General features: G+C 42.8%; 1 protein-coding gene across 1 annotated transcript in view; it reads right to left on the reverse strand.

Annotated features, from left to right (window-relative positions):
• Positions 1-1,239: 1,239 nt before the first annotated feature.
• The window catches only part of LOC110504071 (serine/threonine-protein kinase NLK), an 82,235-nt gene continuing 58,060 nt past the window's right edge, over positions 1,240-25,414 (reverse strand). Inside the window, exons 8-11 of the mRNA XM_021582889.3 lie at positions 13,855-13,941; positions 9,963-10,161; positions 6,372-6,465; positions 1,240-5,772 (exon numbers count right to left, since the gene is read on the reverse strand). Of these exons, the coding sequence (XP_021438564.1) occupies positions 5,718-5,772; positions 6,372-6,465; positions 9,963-10,161; positions 13,855-13,941 (435 nt within the window). The 3' untranslated portion in view covers positions 1,240-5,717. The remainder of the gene's footprint in view (positions 5,773-6,371; positions 6,466-9,962; positions 10,162-13,854; positions 13,942-25,414) is intronic.

Below are 25,414 nucleotides of genomic sequence, written 5' to 3' on the forward strand. Positions count from 1 at the left end.
CTACAGATATTGTTGGACTCTCTTTGTCTAATGGTCCTTGGCCTAATTACATGGTCTGTAACCTGAATGAATGTGTGCATCTTTTGTCAGCATACAGTTTGTGCCTAAGGAGACAGCAACCTTCCAGGGCCAGCTCGGTCTCTCTTGACCTCATGGTCAGCCAGTCCAATCAGATGGTGACTAAACATGTACAAAAAGGAAAAATACAAAAAGACATGCCCAAACTAAAGATTCAAAAGCCAAACGAAAGGCCTTATGGCCACCAAACAAACCCAACAGCCTCACGGCTTGCCAACTGGTACACTGGTTGAATATCACCCTAATTGGCAGCGCCTGATTTGTTTATCCACCATGTTCAACACCTGGATAAGGTTGCTGCTGCCCCCTAGGAGACTGGAGTGTGGAAGTATATCCTGGACGGTGTTTGTCTACGTCCTAACACAAACCTTGTACCTACAAGTCTTACATTCCATCACCTTTCTCTCTCCAACCCTGCTGGAAAAACCAATTTGACCAACTGAAGCTGGTGACCAGTTTGACCATCCTCAATACCATATTATAGCCTAGAATTAAAAAAATCTCCTACACGTGGATTTATTTGTCCCTTTAAGGAGGGTTTAACATTTGATCTATAATAATTATATTATGCTCTAGTATCCTCCAGACCTATTCAATGAATAAGCAACTATAGCTTCAAACAATGTTCAACATTCTTTATTTTTCTCAAGAAATTGTCTTCATTTACTGCTTCAGACATAAAGTATCATAGACAATAAGGTGTGTTGTGGTTGGACTTGCACAGAGCACCTCTCATATGGACAATAATTGAGATTCTGTCTATATTGATATACACTTGCCCTCAATGGAACATAAAAGGGTCAAATACAATGTGAAAGCAATGTGTGATTTGATTGTATATCAGTGTGCTCACAAGTTTTGGAATTGCTTAGACTGTTAAAGCTAATGTACTCCAGTGGGTGGCAGTAAAACTCATGAAATAATCACACAATTTTACATTTTGGTCATTTAGCAGATACTTCTTACTGTAAGTTGCTTTGGATAAGAGTAAGTCGAACCTCCAACCTTGGCCTTGCAAGATCAATGCTTACCAACTGAGCAACACAAGACAACACAATCAACCAGAATGAAATCAGACATTATGTATAATACATGATGTACATAACAGTCTAGGTCTATACTGAAGTTGGAAGAAGAATAACAAGAGCCACAGCACTGAAGTTCTTTAAAATGCCACATTTAATGAGTTTCACCACTGTACTTCAAATCTACACTGTTAGAGACCGGACATTTTTCCCAACACACACTTGAGCACATCCGAGGATTCATTTCCGGTCTCAACTTCACATTGTCTTTTAAGGTCCTTGTAAGCAGAGCTTTATAGATATATTTATCATAAATTGTATTCAAATTACATTACCTCTGAGTATAAACTTCAAATGTCTTATAAAAATGTGTGACAGCACAAGTAGTACCTATCCAAATTTTGCCCAAATATCAGTTGCAGAGTTCAAGTTCGTCTCTCTCACAGCACCACCATCATATTTCTGTCTGCTTTGTTATTATTTGTGTATCTAAAAATTTGTATCAGTGGGTTTTTGTACTTCATTTCAACACAAAATCTCTTCACACACAGATATTACACAGGGAGACGGGGAGGGTCATAGCCTATCAAATATATGACTCAACGTCAACTAACAGTCTGGAATTGCTTGGCTATTGATAGGGTATTTTAATACAATGACATGATGAATCCTACCTCTGGCAAATTTAAAATAGTTTTTCAAATGAGTGAAAAAGAAAACTAGCTGTTTTTTTATATATACAGTGCCTTGCGAAATATTCGGCCCCCTTGAACTTTGCGACCTTTTGCCACATTTCAGGCTTCAAACATAAAGATATAAAACCATATTTTTTTGTGAAGAATCAACAACAAGTGGGACACAATCATGAAGTGGAACGACATTTATTGGATATTTCAAACTTTTTTAACAAATCAAAAACTGAAAAATTGGGCGTGCAAAATTATTCAGCCCCTTTACTTTCAGTGCAGCAAACTCTCTCCAGAAGTTCAGTGAGGATCTCTGAATGATCCAATGTTGACCTAAATGACTAATGATGATAAATACAATCCACCTGTGTGTAATCAAGTCTCCGTATAAATGCACCTGCACTGTGATAGTCTCAGAGGTCCGTTAAAAGCGCAGAGAGCATCATGAAGAACAAGGAACACACCAGGCAGGTCCGAGATACTGTTGTGAAGAAGTTTAAAGCCGGATTTGGATACAAAAAGATTTCCCAAGCTTTAAACATCCCAAGGAGCACTGTGCAAGCGATAATATTGAAATGGAAGGAGTATCAGACCACTGCACATCTACCAAGACCTGGCCGTCCCTCTAAACTTTCAGCTCATACAAGGAGAAGACTGATCAGAGATGCAGCCAAGAGGCCCATGATCACTCTGGATGAACTGCAGAGATCTACAGCTGAGGTGGGAGACTCTGTCCATAGGACAACAATCAGTCGTATATTGCACAAATCTGGCCTTTATGGAAGAGTGGCAAGAAGAAAGCCATTTCTTAAAGATATCCATAAAAAGTGTTGTTTAAAGTTTGCCACAAGCCACCTGGGAGACACACCAAACATGTGGAAGAAGGTGCTCTGGTCAGATGAAACCAAAATTGAACTTTTTGGCAACAATGCAAAACGTTATGTTTGGCGTAAAAGCAACACAGCTGAACACACCATCCCCACTGTGGTGGTGGCAACATGGTGGTGGCAACATCATGGTTTGGGCCTGCTTTTCTTCAGCAGGGACAGGGAAGATGGTTAAAATTGATGGGAAGATGGATGGAGCCAAATACAGGACCATTCTGGAAGAAAACCTGATGGAGTCTGCAAAAGACCTGAGACTGGGACGGAGATTTGTCTTCAAACAAGAAAATGATCCAAAACATAAAGCAAAATCTACAATGGAATGGTTCAAAAATAAACATGTCCAGGTGTTAGAATGGCCAAGTCAAAGTCCAGACCTGAATCCAATCGAGAATCTGTGGAAAGAACTGAAAACTGCTGTTCACAAATGCTCTCCATCCAACCTCACTGAGCTCGAGCTGTTTTGCAAGGAGGAATGGGAAAAAATGTCAGTCTCTCGATGTGCAAAACTGACAGAGACATACCCCAAGCGACTTACAGCTGTAATCGCAGCAAAAGGTGGCGCTACAAAGTATTAACTTAAGGGGGCTGAATAATTTTGCACGCCCAATTTTTCAGTTTTTGATTTGTTAAAAAAGTTTGAAATATCCAATAAATGTCGTTCCACTTCATGATTGTGTCCCACTTGTTGTTGATTCTTCACAAAAAAATACAGTTTTATATCTTTATGTTTGAAGCCTGAAATGTGGCAAAAGGTCGCAAAGTTCAAGGGGGCCGAATACTTTCGCAAGGCACTGTATATATATATATATATAAAAGCTGTAAGGGACATTCAAGTTTTATTTTTAATTCTACACATGAAATGATACATTTGTGGAGGTAAACAAACCAAGTAATAGAGCTCAAGAGGTAGAGAGCAACATTGTAATTCTTTATATACATATACACACAATAGTAAAGTGTTTCTCTAAGGTAGAAATAATAATAAGAAAAAAGCCTTGTACTTCAATATAGCCACAGCTCTGCAGTACACACAAGACACAATTAACATAATTGGTTATGTGTTTTTTCATTTGTTTTCTCAATCATTTTTTGGGGGATTATTTATGTCTTCTACACGCTCGTGTACAGGGGAAAACATAAAAAAAGGCCAAATAAAATATATACATTTATAGTCTCAAAAAGTCTCAAAAATAAAATAAAATGCACAGCCCTAAAAATGTGCAGGCTAATACACCTATACAGCAGTATTGTTTTGAGTTTATTTATTTATATTTTTCCTCCATTGTAGATTTAGTTTGAAATCCATTTGTTGTTCACCTATTGACATATCATATTCCATTGACTGAAATAAATAGAAAATAATCATCTGAAAATATATGAAATAGTTTTCTTCTGCAAGTGTATTTTATTGTGTAGGTGACATGAAACATCGCTATGGGGAGTGAGGCTTAAAGTAGACCTGATATTACTGGCTAAATTATTAATTGACCTTATTAATTGATGGGAATAGCTATCTCTTTGACACCATTCCCTTGATAAGGTGACACCCCCTCACCAAAGAAAGTCACTGTAGTTAGTTAAACATATTCATTTGCACGTGACAGGACACACGCATAAGCAACACGCACACACCCCACTTGTTGGGACCCTATGGAATAAATCAGCATCTTCCAGAAATGGCAGCATCCCCGTATCATCAAACATCCATATTAAAACAAATCTTGGTTTCACTTTCTCTTCAGAATAATTAAATGATTTTGGTTTGGCTGATCTTCGTATGATTTCGCTTGTCTGTCTTTAACTAGGTATGTATTGACAGAACATGGACATGCAGTGTATGGAGGGACTATATATTCAGAAGACATGGCAGGGGAACCAGTGAATATCTGTATCCCTTACACTCTTAACATGCCTGTTCATATGGTACAGGACGTTCAACAGCAGATTAATTGAATTCGGTCTCTCAGAGTCTCCAGAGAGAAAACGCAACGACCAAGTAGCACCCCAACATGGCCTTCTTGTTCCTGTAGCACAAAATCTGTGCTGAATACCACAATGTCAATATGTACCCTAAACTACTTTCTCTCTGTCCCCCGTCATGTTACTGTACCCAGAGCGGAGGATCTCTTCAGCTCTCAGTGGCGCTTCTTTCCCACTAATAGTCTATTCTTTGATGCAACCACATTCCAGGGCTACCACATTTTACCCAGCTAATACTGACACAGCACCATACTTCCACATGCCCATATTTGGGTTAGTCATGCGAGTATGTGTGCCGGGTGAGGGGTTCTCGCCATATGTATCGCAACCAAGTGGCATGCAGAGCACACATCTCTTCACAAATACTAACTTCTAACCCGGGGGACAGCAGGCATAGAACAAACAGCAATATTAGCAGGATTTTTTTGGGGGACAAAACAAACAATGAAACCCTCTGACTAAACTGTTTAACAGTACACCACAAATAAATAGAAAGCATCATCTCTAATTGAACGTTATGATTTCTGAGGGAGGGGGGTTAACTAGCATGAGCAGGGAGTGTCTTAAATCCTGTGCTATATATAAAAAGAACACCCTTTCCAGAACGCGTCTCCCTCCTTTAATAAATAAGTGATGACTATGTATGTATGGAAGTGGACGGGAGCTGTACGTTGCCCTCTGGGACTGCAGGCAGAGACTACGAGGACTCTCTGCAGCATACTGTCTCATCCCTGGCTTTACACACACACTTTCAAGCCCACGAGGTTGGCCCTTATACCAGCTCTGCACAATGCACACGTGTGTGTGCATCCATTTGTGGCTTTGCATCTACAGAGCAGTGTGGGCAGACACTTGCATACATAGCACACTGTAAAAGTCCCTCCATAACCCAGTCAGCAGTGGTTGGTTGGGTTCATTTTAAAACTTCATAGTTAGTATTACAGTATACACACAGTGGACATTGCTAGTCCTAGACTCCAGTGAAATGCTACACAGGTTGGGGTTTCTTCTTGTTGTCCTCAGTAGTCCAGCGCGGGGCCGGATCGTGGCACAGACAGCAGCTATTCCCACACCAGGGGGGACGGGGGCATCTCAGAGGGCTGGGCCACAGTGGAACTGTCAGGGAGAGACGGGGGAGAGAGAGAAACATTGAGGGAGATGAGTGAAAGAAAGAACAAAAGAGGAGACAGAAATAGATGAGGGGACAGGGAGAGATGGAAAGATATGGTCAGTCACTGGCACTGCCGCACCACCACTTTCTGTTTAATGAGCAGTATGCATCTACTGCAGAGGACCTGCAGAAAAAGCTATTAACTATTGCACCAAATCCTTCACAATAACTCTCAGCATGTTGGCTGGCAGGCTGGAGGAAGGAGGAAAACTCCCAAATCAGATGTTTTAGGCCGGTAATAACAAACTACAAGGAGAAAGAGACTTTTATTGGTTGACAGTGAGGAAAGCTGGCCAATGCAATGGACTGTTACTGTTCTCATTGTGACACAGAAGGACACAGGTATCAAGGTGTGGCAGGTAGATTATGGTAAGGGAAGGTAAGCGTACATGCTCACAGGACCAGGTCAAGTAGGGTCAATGTCATCTAACAAGCTATCAAGTTTCTAAGAAGTGGCTAGCTTTCAAACTACTGTAGATTAAGTACAAAAATCCAAACAATTAAGAATCTGGTGGTATCCACCGGCAAAGGCTTCTAGTCTTACCTGATAAAGCTTTTGAAAGCGGCTGACTGGGGGTTGATGCAGAGCGGCACTCTGTTCCCCTTCTGCTGTTCCAGGATGAACTGGTGAATGATCTCTGTTAAAGACAGAGATAGAGTCAGACTCAGGGAGATGGACAGAACACATTCTTTACAGTTTCAAAGTAAGCCTTTTAACCGGGGCTAACTTACTGTGTTATACAGTATTTAGGGCTTGTTTTAATTTGGTAAAGAGCTATTTTGAAGTGTGGATTTTCACTTATAAACACATGGTATGTACAGTTGAAGTCAGAAGTTTACATACACCTTAGCCAAATACATTTAAACTCCGTTTTTCACAATTCCTGACATTTAATCCAAGTAAAAATTCCCTGTCTTAGGTCAGTTAGGATCACCACTTTATTTTAAGAATGTGAAATAGTAGAGAGAATTATTTATTTCAGCATTTATTTCTTTCACCACATTCACAGTGGGTCAGAAGTTTACATACACTCAATTAGTATTTGGTAGCATTGCCTTTAAATGGTTTAACTTGGGTCAAACGTTTCGGTTAGCCTTCCACAAGCTTCCCACAATAAGTTAGGTGAATTTTAGCCCATTCCTCCTGACAAAGCTGGTGTAACCGAGTCAAGTTTGTAGGCCTCCTTGCTCGCACACGCTTTGTCAGTTCTGCCCACAAATGTTCTGTAGAATTGAGGTCAGGGCTTTGTGATGGCAACTCCAATACCTTGACTTTGTTGTCCTTAAGCCATTTTGCCACAACTTTGGAAAAATGCTTGGGGTCATTGTCCATTTGGAAGACCCATTTGCGACCAAGCTTTACTTCCTGACTGATGTCTTCAGATGTTGCTTCAATATATCAAGAATTTTCTTTCCATGATGTCATCTATTTTGTGAAGTGCACCATTCCCTCCTGCAGCAAAGCACCCCCACAACATGATGCTGCCACCCCCGTGCTTCATGGTTGGGATGGTGTTCTTCGGCTTGCAAGCCTCCCCCTTTTTCCTCCAAACATAACGATGGTTATTATGGCCAAACAGTTCAATGTCTGTTTCATCAGACCAGAGGACATTTCTCCAAAAAGTACGATCTTTGTCCCCATGTGCAGTTGCAAACCGTAGTCTGGCATTTTTAATGGCGGTTTTGGAGCAGTGGCTTCTTCTTTGCTGAGTGGCCTTTCAGGTTATGTCGATATAGGACTTGTTTTTACTGTGGATATAGATACTTTTCTACCTGTTTCCTCCAGCATCTTCACAAGGTCCTTTGCTGTTGTTCTGGGATTGATTTGCACTTTTCGCACCATGCTACGTTCATCTCTAGGAGACAGAACTCGTCTCCTTCCTGAGCAGTATGACGGCTGCATGGTCCCATGGTGTGTACAGATGAACGTGGTACCTTCAGGCGTTTGGAAATTGCTCCCAAGGATGAACCAGACTTGTGGAGGTCTACAATTTTTTTCTGAGGTGTTGGCTGATTTCTTCTGATTTTCCCATGATGTCAAGCAAAGAGGCACTGAGTTTGAAGGGAGGCCTTGAAATACATCCACAGGTACACCTCCAATTTACTCAAATGATGTCAATTAGCCTCTCAGAAGCTTCTAAAGCCATGACATAATTTTCTGGAATTTTCCACGCTGTATAAAGGCACAGTCAACATAGTGTATGTAAACTTCTGACCCACTGGAATTGTGATACAGTGAATGATAAGTTAAATAATCTGTCTGTAAACAATTGTTGGAAAAATGACTTGACATGCACAAAGTAGATGTCCTAACCGACTTACCAAAACTATATTTTGTTAACAAGAAATTTGTGGAGTGGTTGAAAAACGAGTTTTAATGACTCCAACCTAAGTATATGTAAACTTTGACTGTAGCACGGGGCCAGGGCGATTTCTAAATACAACTGTGTTTAGAAATCGAGTGGCAAAATGGTAGTTGCATTATAATGATCTGATTATTTTACTTCATTGAGGTTCATTAAAACAAGCTTTGTTGTGTAGATACCACTTAGTACGAAGTAAATAGTTGAAATAAGTACCAGAGAGTACAATATCTGAAGTAAAAGTAAAATGCTATTCATTTTCCTTTGTTTTGTCACAGGCCTACTCCAGGATATCTGGCATCTGCACTAAGGTATCAGATGTATTGAGCTATGCTTTGTCATTCATCACATTCCTGCAAACTCCAGCCATCTGTCATTTACTGCAGAGGAGGAAACTGTGATTGCATTACACAATTGACGACAAATCATAACATTTCAATCATTTTTACCAGTATGAGCATGCACATTTGTGTGTACAGTACATGTGCACACATCAAAGGCCTCTAAAGGCTAGCAACTAAAGTGGTGCACTAGAGTCCAGTGCAGCAGTTTGTCAACAGCTTGGAGCTGGCCACCAGTTAGCCTACCACCAGGCAGAATGGCTAATCTCTCAGTGGAAATAAGGGGCAAGTGGATTGAGGGATGGGGGGTGAGGGGGTGGAGAAGAATGGGGGTGGGGAGGAAGAGGAGTAGGAGGGAGGGAAGAGAAGGGGGTGGGGAAAAGGAGGAGGAAGAGAAAATTAGGGAGAAAGGCCAGGTTTTTTCGACCCTCGACCAGAGTAAGCCTGCTTTTAGAAGACAGCATCACTAATACCTGCTGACAGAACAGGCCACCACTGATCTGGGTCTCCCCCTATGTAATGATCATGCTATTTAAACAGCTTCTTGATATGCCACACCTGTCAGGTGTATGGATTATCTTGGCAAAGGAGAAATGTTCACTAACAGGGATGTAAACACATTTTTGCATAACATTTGAGAGAAATAAGCTTTTCGTATGGAAGATTTCTGGGATCAGCTCATGAAACATGAGACCAACACTTTACATGTTGTGTTTATCTTTTTGTTCAGTACAAGATAACTCAAGAAATCTGTCATAAATGTTGACTTTTTGCAGAGGAGAACTTAGTCGTGTAATTTTACATCTAACTAAATGTTTGGTGCAGTATTTCTCAAAGAAAAAAATTTGCATGAAACGAGTCGTCTCATTGAAGAATCGACTTTATTGAAGAATCCCTACTATTGACCAATCACCAACGAAGGGGCGTAGACTTCGGCTACTTTCGAGAAAAACAATGTGGTGCCTGAACAGCTGAAAAAATCCTTCATGAAGTCTAAACTAACAAAAAAAAATCACAAAATGTCATCATAATATATGCACGAACCCTTCTGAACGGTTTCGTCTGGGAAGCACGCAAACGCCTTAACACACAGAGGCATGATCTACACATGGTCTCAGGGTTGATTGGATTCAATTAGGACCTCAGGCGTCTGTAAAGCTGCCGGTTTCACAATAATCACAATATTAGGTTAAGACTTTCACCATGTACGCAATGGATGGATGTCTATCTATCACCCATTGAAACTAATTAGCTTTAGCTAAAGCTGCCTCTCTTTGCAAACTCAGTGGAAAAACAGAACCCAGTAACATGAAGGGGATAAAAACGGATGAGATAGATAGGCCTAAAACAGAGGATAAAACAATCAAAACAACAAAACTTGAAAGTGCTAATTCCCATAGTACAACTCTGCTGGTTGGTCGACAGACTCACCTTTGACCTGTCTGACGGAGGTCAGATTCTTCTCGAAGCCATCGTCGAACTTGGGGTTGGTGACGGGCTCGAATTCGCTGGTGTAGACGCGACCAGAGGAGGTGGTGTAGCAGCACTTACACATACAGGTGTGGTACCTCAGTCTGCCCTCATCCAGGTAGGGATGGGCCAGGGCATCCTTCGCTGAGATCCGTTTAGACTGGGGGAGGGCCAAACACACACTGATGTATACAGACTACACACACACACACACTGATGTATACAGACTACACACACACACTGATGTATACAGACTACACACACACACACACACACACACACACACACACACACACACACACAGATGTATACAGACTACACACACACACTGATGTATACAGACTACACACACACACACACACTGATGTATACAGACTACACACACACACACACACTGATGTATACAGACTACACACACACACTGATGTATACAGACTACACACACACACACTGATGTATACAGACTACACACACACACTGATGTATACAGACTACACACACACACACACACACACACACACACACACACACACACACAGATGTATACAGACTACACACACACACACACACACTGATGTATAAAGACTACACACACACACTGATGTATACAGACTACACACACACACACACACACACTGATGTATACAGACTACACACACACACACACACACTGATGTATACAGACTACACACACACACACACACACACACACACACACACACACACTGATGTATACAGACTACACACACACACACACTGATGTATACAGACTACACACACACACACTGATGTATACAGACTACACACACACACACACACACACACACACACACTGATGTATACAGACTACACACACACACACACTGATGTATACAGACTACACACACACACACACACACACTGATGTATACAGACTACACACACACACACACACACACTGATGTATACAGACTACACACACACACACACACTGATGTATACAGACTACACACACACACACACTGATGTATACAGACTACACACTGCTGTATACAGACTACACACACACACACACACACACACACACACACTGATGTATACAGACTACACACACACACACACTGATGTATACAGACTACACACACACACACTGATGTATACAGACTACACACACACACACTGATGTATACAGACTACACACACACACACTGATGTATACAGACTACACACACACACACTGATGTATACAGACTACACACACACACACTGATGTATACAGACTACACACACACACACTGATGTATACAGACTACACACACACACTGATGTATACAGACTACACACACACACACACACACACACTGATGTATACAGACTACACACACACACACTGATGTATACAGACTACACACACACACTGATGTATACAGACTACACACACACACTGATGTATACAGACTACACACACACACACACACACACACACTGATGTATACAGACTACACACACACACACACACACACTGATGTATACAGACTACACACACACACACTGATGTATACAGACTACACACACACACACACACACTGATGTATACAGACTACACACACTGATGTATACAGACTACAGACTACACACACTGATGTATACAGACTACACACACACACACACTGATGTACACAGACTACACACACACTGATGTACACAGACTACACACACACTGATGTACACAGACTACACACACACACACACTGATGTACACAGACTACACACACACACACACTGATGTACACAGACTACACACACACACTGATGTACACAGACTACACACACACTGATGTACACAGACTACACACACACACTGATGTACACAGACTACACACACACTGATGTATACAGACTACACACACACACTGATGTATACAGACTACACACACACACTGATGTATACAGACTACACACACACACTGATGTATACAGACTACACACACACTGATGTACACAGACTACACACACACACAATGATGTATACAGACTACACACACACACACACACTGATGTATACAGACTACACACACACACACTGATGTATACAGACTACACACACACACACTGATGTATACAGACTACACACACACACACTGATGTATACAGACTACACACACACTGATGTATACAGACTACACACACACTGATGTATACAGACTACACACACACTGATGTATACAGACTACACACACACTGATGTATACAGACTACACACACACTGATGTATACATACAGGACTATGAAATCCCTCCAAATCAAATGGTCTGTTTGATAAAGCATTTGCTGGCTCTCAAACAGCAGTCTACTGCACATTCTCTTCTCTTTCGAGGACACCCCACATTAAAACTAGACCTTGGAATCAAACCAAATCAGCCTCAACTGAATAACCATCTGACTAGTCAGCAATATCCCACTTAGATGTGCCAGATTGAAACGAGGGGGGAGAAATACTGCCCTCTGGTCTGGAAGAAGACACCCGAAAAGAAAGGTTGGCTTATTTCCACATTACAGATCTCAATGAGACAACCCTGTATACAGTAGGCCTCAATAACTCAATGCATTTGTCCACCATCATTACCATATGTCAGATTCCTCCTAATCTGTTAGTGACAGAGCGTCAGAATCATTACAGCACACATCTTATTTCCTCAGTCAGTCAGGAGATGCCAATAAACACAACCGCCTGTGTTCTGTCAACGCTAGATCCTAGTTGGGTTTCTGCGCACGCACACACACACACACACACACACACACACACACACACACACACACACACACACACACACACACACACACACACACACACACACACACACGTTTGGTTTTAATCATCTCCTAAGTGTATGAATAAGTAAACGTGTGGGTCGGGGAGAGAAGATGGCATAGTTAATCAACCTCCCTTTGTTGAATAAGACAGTGAATAACCGTCAACTCGTCAACCTAACTCATGATAGGAGGATATTGTTGCAGGGCAGTAGGGTCAAGGCAGTGCACTTTAGGGGTTGGACTTGGAGACATATGCACTGGGGGAACAGTCTTACACTCTAGCTGTTCATCTTTCTGGATTGGCCACTGGCCAGAGGTGAAAGCCTGCCATTGAAGCAAACGTCGTTCAATCGAAAGCTGGATTGTTGATTAGTCAGTGACAGTGGTGTTTAGGGTTACCAGCACCTTCCACACGTTCCATTTGTTCAGGATGTAGTTGACTGTCCAGAAATGATGCAAAAACTGTCTTCGTACCATAAGGTATACTTGCACGTTTTAGGAAAATAAGATATGTTATTTAGACAGAAAGCCAAAAAGCTGCTTCCGTCTGGAAGCAGGAGCCAAAACTCTTGAGTAGTCTTTTTTACATCACTAGATATGGTGTCCAATCTGCAGGTCATTTAGCCTTTGAACCATTACTTGTAATGAGGATATTATTTTTGTTTCTTTTCTTTGGTTAGGCAGAAATGGCATCCTATTACTGTGGAGTATAATGATCTGTTTCCCAACAGGCAGGCAGACAGGCAGACAGGCAGACAGGCAGGCAGGCAGGCAGGCAGGCAGGCAGGCAGGCACACACTCTCTCTCTCGTTTACCAAAGCTTGTCGGGACACACAATTGATTCCCATTCAAAATCCAATTTTCCCTAACCCCAAAACCTAACCTTAACCCTAAACCTAACTACTAACCCCCCTAGAAATAGCCTTTTTCCTTGTGGGGACTAACAAAATGTCCCCAAGTAGGTCACATTTCTGTTTGTTTACTATTCTTGTGGAGGTTTCTGGTCCTCACAAGTACAGCTAAACATGACAACACAAAAACATACACAAACACTACTCACCGGATCGAATACAAGCATCCTGCACAGGAGGTGAACAGCTTCGTGGGTAGCCTGGCTGGACAGGGTGTACAGGACAGGAAGGGATGGCTGCAGAGACAGGAAATGACATACAGTCAGTCAAATAGTTACACGCACAGTCAATTTAACCAAATAAAGCTATTTCAATGCTGGCCTTGTTTTTATTACATGAGGATTAAACAAATTGTGAAAACAGCTTGGATGATGATATCACATTCAACATGACATTTTTGACATTCAGAAGAAGCATCTACCTGTGAAGGCAGTGTCGATGGTAGTACAGTTTTTGTACAGCAGTCAAGGGCTACTGCATACATATTGCAATGTGGCTTCAATTGAATTGAGTCCTACAGTAGATCTTATCTGTGGCATCAAAGCCAACCACAGCCAACGATTTTACATATCTCTCCTTCACCTCCAATGGTCTTCCACGCTGCCGCAAAAGGGATCCTTCAAATGATTGCCCCGCTGTGTGCTTATCTCTAAGAGTAGGTGGGCCCAAAAGTTATTTTTACACTCTAATTATCTTTCCTGCCCCATCTCTCTGTCTCTCTCTCTCTCTCTCGTTCAAACTCAACAAAGTTGATTGAAAAAGTCCATTGGTAATCACCTGTTTTCCCTGTTTAGGTTTTGCAGGTGCAAGCCCCAACTGGTGATTCACACTCTCCAGGAGATTACTTTCTGTTACAACACACACTTCTCTCTCCGATGTGTTTCAGGAGAGGGGGAGGAGAGGAGGAGGAGATGAGAGGGGGAGGAGGAGAGGTGAAGGAGAAGATAAGGTGAGGAGAGGGGGAGGAGAGGGGGAGGAGGAGAGGTGAAGGAGAAGATAAGGTGAGGAGAGGGGAAGCAGAGGAGAGGTGAGGAGAGGGGAAGCAGAGGAGAGGTGAAGGAGAAGATAAGGTGAGGGGGAGGAGAGCAGAGGTGAGGGGGAGAAGAGCAGAGGAGAGGGGGTGCAGAGCAGAGGGGGAGGAGAGCAGAGGTGAGGGGGAGCAGAGCAGAGGAGAGGGGGAGCAGAGCAGAGGAGAGGGGGAGCAGAGCAGAGGAGAGGGGGAGCAGAGCAGAGCAGAGGAGAGGGGGAGCAGAGCAGAGGAGAGGGGGAGCAGAGGAGAGGGGGAGGAGAGGAGAGGGGGAGCAGAGGAGAGGAGAGGGGGAGCAGAGCAGAGGAGAGGGGGAGCAGAGCAGAGGAGAGGGGGAGCAGAGCAGAGGAGAGGGGAGCAGAGGGGGAGGAGGGCAGGAGAGAGAGGGAGGTGAGGCTGGACTGGACTGGACCCCTGTCCCACTCCCTGTCCTGGCCCCATGATGCCGCCTGGGGCACCACAAAATGAAACAAACAATGACTCAGGAAAAGACACTGATTGGTGATGTAATATCCATGGCGTTGTTTCAGACTAGACATCACTCAGAAACTCACACTGTGACAAACACTGTAAAGGAAGAGACTGTCTGAGAGGAAACAAAGGCTCTTTTTAAAGACAACATAGAGATATAGATGCATCTGTCTATCTACTTACATGATACACTACATGACCAAAAGTATGTGGACACCTGCACATCGAACAGTAAGCCAGCGTTCCCTTTCTGATTTATGAGAAAAGAGAGAAAGAGGCTCCAGGTTGGTTTAGCTCTGCTCTCTTTTCTAGCCTTAGCACTAGGGACTTTACTCAGCGCGACACAGATGAGCTTCCTGTATGGTGAAACTCATGTGACCCCTACCCCCCCTGCATTCTATCTTCTCCTCAATCCCCCCAACACACAAACACCACACACTATGCCCAAAGACAGTACAGTATGAAGACACACTACCGGTCAAAAGTTTTAGAACACCTACTTACTCAAGGGTTTTTCTTTACTTTTACTATTTTTTACATTGTAGTATAAAATGAAAGCCATACAAACTATGAAATAACACATATGGAATCATGTAGTAACCAAAAAAAGTGTTAAACAAATCAAAATATATTTTATATTTGAGATTCTTTATAAATCTTCTTAAGGCTAGGGGGCAGTATTCGGAAGTTCGGATGACTGACGTGCCCAAAGTAAACTGCCTGTTACTCAGGCCCAGAAGCCAGGATATGCATATAATTGGTAGCATTGGATAGAAAAAACTCTGAAGTTTGTAGAAATGTTTAAATAATGTATGAGTATAGCACAATTTATATGGTAGGCGAAAATCCAAAGAAAAACAAAACATAATGGAAAGCTATGGGCCCTATGCAATTCTATCTCCCAGATTGCAATTCCTATGGCTTCCACTAGATGTCAACAGTCTTTGTTCAAGGTTTCAGGCTGGTTTTTTCCAAAACGAGTAAGAATTTTGAGTTTTTATACAAAGAGTCTCAGGGGAAAATCAGTTTGTTCGCACGCGACAAAGAGGACGTGCGCATGCTAATTTTACATTTCTATTTAACATACTTCTTTCCATATGAAATATGATAGTTTATTTACATTTTAGGGTACCTGAGGATTGAATAGAAACGGAGTTTGCCTTGTTTGAACAAAGTTTAGCTTAGCTTTTCCACTACTAAAGGACAGGATTAATAAGAAGAGACTTTCTTGGGCCAAGAAACACAAGCAATGGACATTAGACTGGTGGAAATCTGTCCTTTGGTCTCTAGAGATTTTTGATTCCAACCGCCGTGTCTTTGTGAGACGCGGTGTGGGTGAACGGATGATCTCTGCATGTATTTCCCACCGTAAAGCATGGAGGAGGAGGTGTTATGTTGTGGGGGTGCTTTGCTGGTGACACTGTCTATGATTTATTTATAATTCAAGGCACACTTAACCAGCATGGCTACCACAGCATTCTGCAGCGATACACCATCCCATCTGGTTTGGGCTTCGTGGGACTATCATTTGTTATTCAACAGGACAATAACCCAATACACCTCCAGGCTGTCACATCCACCTGTGCTATTTTACAACAGGGGCAGCCAGGGCAAGCTGCTTGCCTCTCCCACACCCTCCCCTCAAACATTGCCCTCTCTCTCTGCCCCCATCAATCAGCCCAGAGCACAACAAACAAGTTGTACATCACTCTGCCGTTCAACAACAAAGCATTCCCAGGCTACAGCAGGGCACTGTGAAAGGAAGAGTTGCACCTGGGGATGTATGGTGGTGTGGACAAGTGGATGTGATTCCACTGTTTACTCATGCAAACCTGCTGCTAACGCTAGCTAGCTAGACTCCTGGAGCTAAGAGATGAGACTCGTGAAAAATGGGATGGGCCGATAAAGATGTAGGTAATCACTTGAACAAACCGGCAGAGACTAGGGTCCAACCAGCATGTCAACGCCATATCAGACTGTTCTGTACAAAGATTTGGAGAAAGGGGAAGGCGGGTTTATTTGGATTGTGTGTGTGTTGTGTGTGCTCCAGCAGCAGAGTGAAGTGTGTGAGTAGCAGCCTCTGGTAACTTCTCTTCCCAGATGGACAGCTCAGGTAACAGCAGACTGGCAGTGAGGCTTCCTGTTTCAGCAGAAAACCCTTCACTGTGCTTTGCCGTGGTTCGAGGGTAGAGCAGAGTGGTTGGGGGGGTGTGCGTGCGTGTTTGCATGAGAGAGAGCGAAAGCGAGGGAGTGACACATACACAGTGTGCGGGCATGCGTGAGTGTGGCGAGGGTGTGCTTAGCAGCTTTCAAGCCCTTCTCTGATTTCTAAACTCATTTGGCATGGGGTATTGACCTGTCTGAGCCTCCATATCAGGGTGGGTGAGGGCTAGCAACCTGGTGTGTTCTATTTTCCCCTCAAAACATGGTTATTTCATTAGACTATACGAGAACAAATCACTACTAAAGAATCTAAGGGCCGCATTCCTTCAAGTTCTCTATACATCTCATATGACTGGACCAGTTATTGCAGTCCTTTTCTGGATGACTCAGGGTGCATCCCAAGACTCTAATGCGGTGTCCTCTTCTTTTCTCCTCTCTCCTTCATCTACAGCTTGCTCTGAAAACAGAGTAGGGGTGAAGTGATATGGTGGATGACTACCTGGAATTTGCGCTTGCCCGTCCTGTTCTCTCACACCAGTACAGATGAAAGAGAGCAGGTGAGGACAGGAAGCTCCATTAGAGTAGTGAGAAGGAGAGGAAGCTCCATTAGAGTAACGAGGAGAGGAAGCTCCATTAGAGTAACGAGGAGAGGAAGCTTCATTAGAGTAACGAGGAGAGGAAGCTCCATTAGAGTAATGAGGAGAGGAAGCTCCATTAGAGTAATGAGGAGAGGAAGCTCCATTAGAGTAATGAGGAGAGGAAGCTCCATTAGAGTAATGAGGAGAGGAAGCTTCATTGGAGTAATGAGGAGAGGAAGCTCCATTAGAGTAGTGAGAAGGAGAGGAAGCTCCATTAGAGTAGTGAGAAGGAGAGGAAGCTCCATTAGAGTAGTGAGAAGGAGAGGAAGCTCCATTAGAGTAGTGAGAAGGAGAGGAAGCTCCATTAGAGTAGTGAGAAGGAGAGGAAGCTTCATTAGAGTAGTGAGAAGGAGAGGAAGCTCCATTAGAGTAGTGAGAAGGAGAGGAAGCGCTATTACAGTAGTGCGAAGCAGAGGAAGCGCCATTACAGTAGTGCGAAGCAGCGAGGACACGAGAGGAGAGGGAGCTCCATTAGATTAGTGAGAAGAAGAGGAGAGGAATCTACATTAGGTTAGTTCTACATTAGGTTAGTGAGAAGGAGAGAAATCTACATTTGGTTAGTTCTACATCAGGCTAGTGAGAAGGAGAGAAATCTACATTAGGTTAGTGAGAAGAAGAGGAGAGGAGTCTACATTAGGTTAGTTCTACATTAGGTTAGTGGGAAGGAGATACATCTACATTAGGTTAGTGAGAAGGAGAGAAATCTACATTAGGTTAGTGAGACGAAGAGGAGAGGAATCTACATTAGGTTAGTAGGAAGGAGAGGAGAGGAATCTACATTAGGTTAGTTCTACATTAGGTTAGTGAGGAGAGAAATCTACATTAGGTTAGTGAGAATGAGAGGAGAGAAATCTACATTAGGTTAGTTCTACATTAGGTTAGTGGGAAGGAGAGGAATCTACATTAGGTTAGTTCTACATTAGGTTAGTGAGAAGGAGAGGACAGAAATCTACATTAGTTTAGTTCTACATTAGGTTAGTGGGAAGGAGAGGACAGAAATCTAGATTAGGTTAGTTCTACATTAGGTTAGTGAGAAGGAGAGAAATCTACATTAGGTTAGTTCTACATTAGGTTAGTGAGAAGGAGAGAAATCTGCATTAGGTTAGTGAGAAGGAGAGGAATCTATATTAGGTTAGTGGGAAGGAGAGGACAGAAATCTAGATTAGGTTAGTTCTACATTAGGTTAGTGAGCAGGAGAGAAATCTACATTAGGTTAGTTCTACATTAGGTTATTGAGAAGGAGAGAAATCTGCATTAGGTTAGTGAGAAGGAGAGGAATCTACATTAGGTTAGTTCTACATTAGGTTAGTGAGAAGGAGAGGAGAGAAATCTACATTAGGTTAGTTCTACATTAGGTTAGTGGGAAGGAGAGGAATCTACATTAGTTTATTTCTATATTACGTTAGTGAGAAGGAGAGAAATCTACATTAGGTTAGTGAGAAGGAGAGAAATCTACATTAGGTTAGTTCTACATTAGGTTAGTGAGAAGGAGAGGAGAGAAATCTACATTAGGTTAGTTCTACATTAGGTTAGTGGGAAGGAGAGGAATCTACATTAGTTTATTTCTATATTACGTTAGTGAGAAGGAGAGAAATCTACATTAGGTTAGTGAGAAGGAGAGAAATCTACATTAGGTTAGTTCTACATTAGGTTAGTGAGAAGGAGAGGAGAGAAATCTACATTAGGTTAGTTCTACATTAGGTTAGTGGGAAGGAGAGGAATCTACATTAGTTTATTTCTATATTACGTTAGTGAGAAGGAGAGAAATCTACATTAGGTTAGTGGGAAGGAGTGGAATCTACATTAGTTTATTTCTATATTACGTTAGTGAGAAGGAGAGAAATCTACATTAGGTTAGTGAGAAGAAGAGGAGAGGAATCTACATTAGGTTAGTGAGAAGAAGAGTAGAGGAATCTACATTGGGTTAGTGAGAAGAGGAGGAATCTACATTAGGTTAGTGAGAAGAAGAGGAGAGGAATCTACATTAGGTTAGTGAGAAGAAGAGGAGAGGAATCTACATTAGGTTAGTGAGAAGAAGAGGAGAGGAATCTACATTAGGTTAGTGAGAAGAAGAGGAGAGGAATCTACATTAGGTTAGTGAGAAGAAGAGGAGAGGAATCTACATTAGGTTAGTGAGAAGAAGAGGAGAGGAATCTACATTAGGTTAGTGAGAAGAAGAGGAGAGGAATCTACATTAGGTTAGTGAGAAGAAGAGGAGAGGAATCTACATTAGGTTAGTGAGAAGAAGAGGAGAGGAATCTACATTAGGTTAGTGAGAAGAAGAGGAGGAATCTACATTAGGTTAGTGAGAAGAAGAGTAGAGGAATCTACATTAGGTTAGTGAGAAGAAGAGGAGAGGAATCTACATTAGGTTAGTGAGAAGAAGAGTAGAGGAATCTACATTAGGTTAGTGAGAAGAAGAGTAGAGGAATCTACATTAGGTTAGTGAGAAGAAGAGGAGAGGAATCTACATTAGGTTAGTGAGAAGAAGAGGAGGAATCTACATTAGGTTAGTGAGAAGAAGAGGATGAATCTACATTAGGTTAGTGAGAAGAAGAGGAGGAATCTACATTAGGTTAGTGAGAAGAAGAGGAGAGGAATCTACATTAGGTTAGTGAGAAGAAGAGGAGGAATCTACATTAGGTTAGTGAGAAGAAGAGGAGAGGAATCTACATTAGGTTAGGCAGAACCAGCCCGAGTGCCTGTACTTCTCTGTGGACGTTCTCGCTGTCTGGGAGAACAAACAGATGCAATGACGTTGCTGATGCAGCTCATAAAACCTTGTTTTTAAAAATGGCACTCGCTCCTCCTCCTGCCATGTTTCACTTCTCTCTTCCCCCCATCCTTCCTTCCCAAGCTCCAAAACCCCAGACCCCCATTGCGTAAAAAGGAACCCCTTCTTCCCTCTTCAAAGCTCCTTGGTCAAACTCTCACCCTCTCCTCTGCTCTCTCATCCTCCTCTCGCAGGTCCTTCACTTCCTCCAGAGGGAAAATAATGGGGGGGGGGGGGGAGGATGAGAAGAGGGCAGGGGCTCTCTCTGATGCTTCATTCTCTCCACCTCTCTTATCTTCACAAAGAGCCTGTCCTCTTACGTGAATACGTAGCTCCCCAAACTCTCCACAAAAACTCCAAGAGTGTGTTGACCTCTGGCTGCATCTTGTAAGCTTTGAACTTGCACCTGAAGGAACAGCTAAAACCAGGGCTTTTACAGAGATGTTGTGTACTGAATGAGGTCAACTTGTGAATAATCATCCACAGAAAGATGCAAATCAGCCACTGAACAGCCAGCCACCCTGCAGGTAGAGCATGGTTGGTAGTAATGGGGGGAAAAAATCCATAGTTACATTACAGGATATTATTTTTGATGATATACTGTATCATATTGTTTTGACAATATCACAATATTATTTTTGTGCTAGTTTGCTGTACCTCCACCAAAACTCAAAGCTTGTTCTCCATATTATTTTAAACAGAGAGCCAATTTGTTTTCATGACTCTCTCGTCACTCTGCAGCAGACATATGGTGAGCAATATTTTTGCAACATCAAATCATAATAAATACACAGTATCAAATCGCAATACACATAGAATTGTGAGAATCAGGGAGAGGGGGTTCAGATGAACAGCCACCCTGCAAGTAGAGGACCAGCATGGTTGGTGGGGGTGTAAGATTAACCCCAGATGTTAATATATTTCCTACCACTGCATTTCTGTGAGCGTCATACACTTTTTCAGACTACCGTCAAGCCCCCCCCCCCTCCAACTTCAACCGCAAGATGGCACAATGTGTCCTGGGACTGCACTGGTGGCAGGAAACATGATCCCTTTTGGCTCGGACCCCACCACCATCCTCCAACCCACACACCCACATCCCCCATCACTCCCCTACCCCTCCCTCTCCCTATGCTGTCCCTACCGGCCCCAGGTCTGTAATCTAAACGTCAGTCGATAGAAATGATTAAAACATCCTGCTCCACGCATTGCCTAGCCTGCAGGAGACACACACATGGGAGGGAGCGTCGAGTGACAAGGTCATCCAAATGTCAGCGTTTGCTTACAGTGATGGTGGGGGTGGGCCATCTCCCTACAACACGGGGTAGGGAGATGGCAAGGAGGTATAAGAGTGGCCTGGCGTGTGGGTCGATGGGAGGCAGGGGGCAAAGCCACAGTGCTTGCTCTGTAGTTCCTGTTCCCTGCAGGATACCATCTGCCCAAATCAGACATGGAAGACGCACAGAACACACACCCAATACCAATCAACCATTGGCTGGTTACTGGCTATGTCATTCCTTTCAGAGAGACCCGACCCACTTACACAAATCTGTCAAGCCTTAGTAATGAAGACATGAGCACCAGAGGACTGTAGGATCACACTCACACACACCTGGGCTGTCCCCGACAAGACAAATCTTGGTGACTGAAAGTAATCAGTTCTTTCAACCAATTGATTGGTCGAAATGTTTAAACGTGTATTCTTCCATATACCGTATGTGTTTTAATAAAATCAACTATATACGCATTGAGCTTGTCTGATACTTTAAGCTGACTGTTGAAATAAGACACAAGAGAGAGCCAGATCTCTAGATAACCAGAGGGGGGAAAAATGAACCTGACCCAACCATTCTCCTCCCGCTCCTGCTGGCTTTCACAGATTCTGCCATAGCTCTTCTGAAGTTGCCGGTAATAGGCTACACGGGGAGTCGGCAGCCTTTCTCATGTGGAATGGCAATTTATTTAACAATTTCTACTGATCTGCGTGCCCGTTATGGTTTTCATATGCAGATTTTCGTGGAACAGTTTCATTTATTTATAATAATGTCTTCATATCTCAAAATCATTGTCATGTGGTTAATCAAAATACTATCTAAATGAAAATGATACAAACCTAAAAAGTAACTTCCATTGCCAACTATGTAAAAATAGCCTACATAAAGCCAACAAATCAAAACTGCAGCCTGCAGGTAGAAAATATCCTGCTAAAAATAAATATCCTATAAATAACATTGGCTAAGCTTGGCTTGTCTGCAATGAACTTGAATCATTGTATCAACTATTAACTTGGGTCCAGTCAGAAGCTTGCGCTAGCGAACTTGTAGCATTGGATAAAATATTCAGGGCCCTCAGAGTTTCCCGCGCCAGTGAGCTTGGGACAGACACAGCTGTAGGCTACTTGCAAAAGGGATAAGAAGCAGTGCTTGACTTGGGCCGGAGCTCACCAGAGCTGAGTACAGACACCTCAAATGTTCTACTGCTTGAGCTAGTGTTCCTCTTTTAATTGTTATTATTATTTTTTGTGTATTTTGCCCCCTTTTTCTCCCCAATTTCGTGATATCCAATTGCAATCTTGTCTCATTTCTGCAACTCCCCAACAGGCTTGGCCGAGGCGAAGGTCGAGTCATGCGTCCAGCCTAACCGCGCTTCTTAAAACCCGCCCGCTTAACCCGGAAGCCAGCCACACCAATGTGACTGAGGAAACACTGTTCAACTGACAACAAGAGTCAGCCTGCAGGTGCCCGGCCCGTCACATGAAGTCGCTAGAGCGCGATGAGCCCCCTCCAGCCAAACCCTCCCCTAACCCGGATGATGCTGGGTCAATTGTGCAACGCCCTATGGGTCTCCCGGTCGCGGCCGGTTGTGACACAGCCTGCAGTGCCTTAGACTGCTGCGCCACTCGGGAGCCCCTGAGCTCCTGATCCTCGTACAGAATATTATATAAAATGTACTTTTAGCCTAGGTCTCCACAATGGATTAGTTCCCTGAGATGGGCACAAATATATACAGTACCAGCCAAAAGTGTGGACACACCTTTTCATTCAAGTGTTTTTCTTAATATGGACTATTTTCTTCATTGTAGAATAATAGTGGACATCAAAACTATGAAATAACACATATGGAATTATGTAGTAACCAAAAAAGTGTTAAACAAATCAAAATAGATTTTAGATTCTTCAAAGTAGCCACGCTTTGCTTTGATGACAGCGGTAACTATGAGGTAGTCCTACCTGGAATGCATTCATTTAATTAAAAGGTGTGCCTTGTTAAAAGTTAATTTGTAGAATTTCTTTCCTTCTTAATGCATTTGAGCCCATAAGTTGTGTTGTGATAAGGTAGGGTTGGTATACAGAAGATAGCCTTATTTGGTAAAAGACCAAGTCCATATTATGGCAAGAACAGCTCAAATAAGCATCATTATTTTAAGACACGAAGGTCAGTCAATACTAGAGGTCGACCGATTAATCGGAATGGCCGATTAATTAGGGCCGATTTCAAGTTTTCATAACAATCGGAAATCTGTATTTTTGGGCGCCGATTTTATTTAACTAGGCAAGAACACATTCTTATTTTCAAAGCCTAGGAACTGTGGGTTAACTGCCTTGTTCAGGGGCAGAACGACAGATTTTTACCTTGTCAGCTCGGGGGATCCAATCTTGCAACCTACAGTTAACTAGTCCAACGCTACAACCACCTGCCTCTCATTGCACTCCGCGAGGAGCCTGCCTGTTACGCGAATGCAGTAGAAGCCAAGGTAAGTTGCTAGCTAGCATTAAACTTATCTTATAAAAAACAATCAATCAATCATAATCACTAGTTAAAACTACACATGGTTGATGATATTACTCGTTTATCAGGCGTGTTGTGTGTTGCATATAATCGATGCAACGCTGGGGGGTGATTTAACAAAAGCGCATTTGCGAAAAAAGCACAATCGTTGGACGGGTTAGCAGGCAAAATTAACCAGGTGAAATTGTGTCACTTCTCTTGCGTTCATTACACACAGAGTCAGTGTATATGCAACAGTTTGGGCCACCTAATTTGCCAGAATTTTACATAATTATGACATAACATTGAAGGTTGTGCAATGTAACAGGAATATTTAGACTTATGGATGCCACCTGTTAGATAAAATATGGAACGGTTCCGTATTTCACTGAAAGAATAAACGTCTTGTTTTCGAGATGATAGTTTCCGGATTCGACCATATTAATGACCTAAGGCTCGTATTTCTGTGTGTTATGTTACAATTAAGACTATGATTTGATAGAGCAGCCTGACTGAGCGGTGGTAGGCACCAGCAGGCTCGTAAGCATTCATTCAAACAGCACTTCCGTGCGTTTTGCCAGCAGCTCTTCGCTGTGCTTCAAGCATTGAGCTGTTTATGACTTCAAGCCTATCAACTCCAGAGATTAGGCTGGTGTAACTGAAGTGAAATGGCTAGCTAGTTAGCGGGGTGCGCGCTAATAGCGTTTCAAACGTCACTCGCTCTGAGACTTGGAGTGGTTGTTCCCATTGCTCTGCATGGGTATTGCTGCTTCGAGGGTGGCTGTTGTCGATGTGTTCCTGGTTCGAGCCCAGGTAGGAGCGAGGAGAGGGACGGAAGCTATACTGTTACAATGGCAATACTAAAGTGC

Source organism: Oncorhynchus mykiss, chromosome 24, assembly GCF_057628025.1.
Source record: "Oncorhynchus mykiss isolate SJ-2025 chromosome 24, ASM5762802v1, whole genome shotgun sequence".
Classification (NCBI taxonomy): domain Eukaryota; kingdom Metazoa; phylum Chordata; class Actinopteri; order Salmoniformes; family Salmonidae; genus Oncorhynchus; species Oncorhynchus mykiss.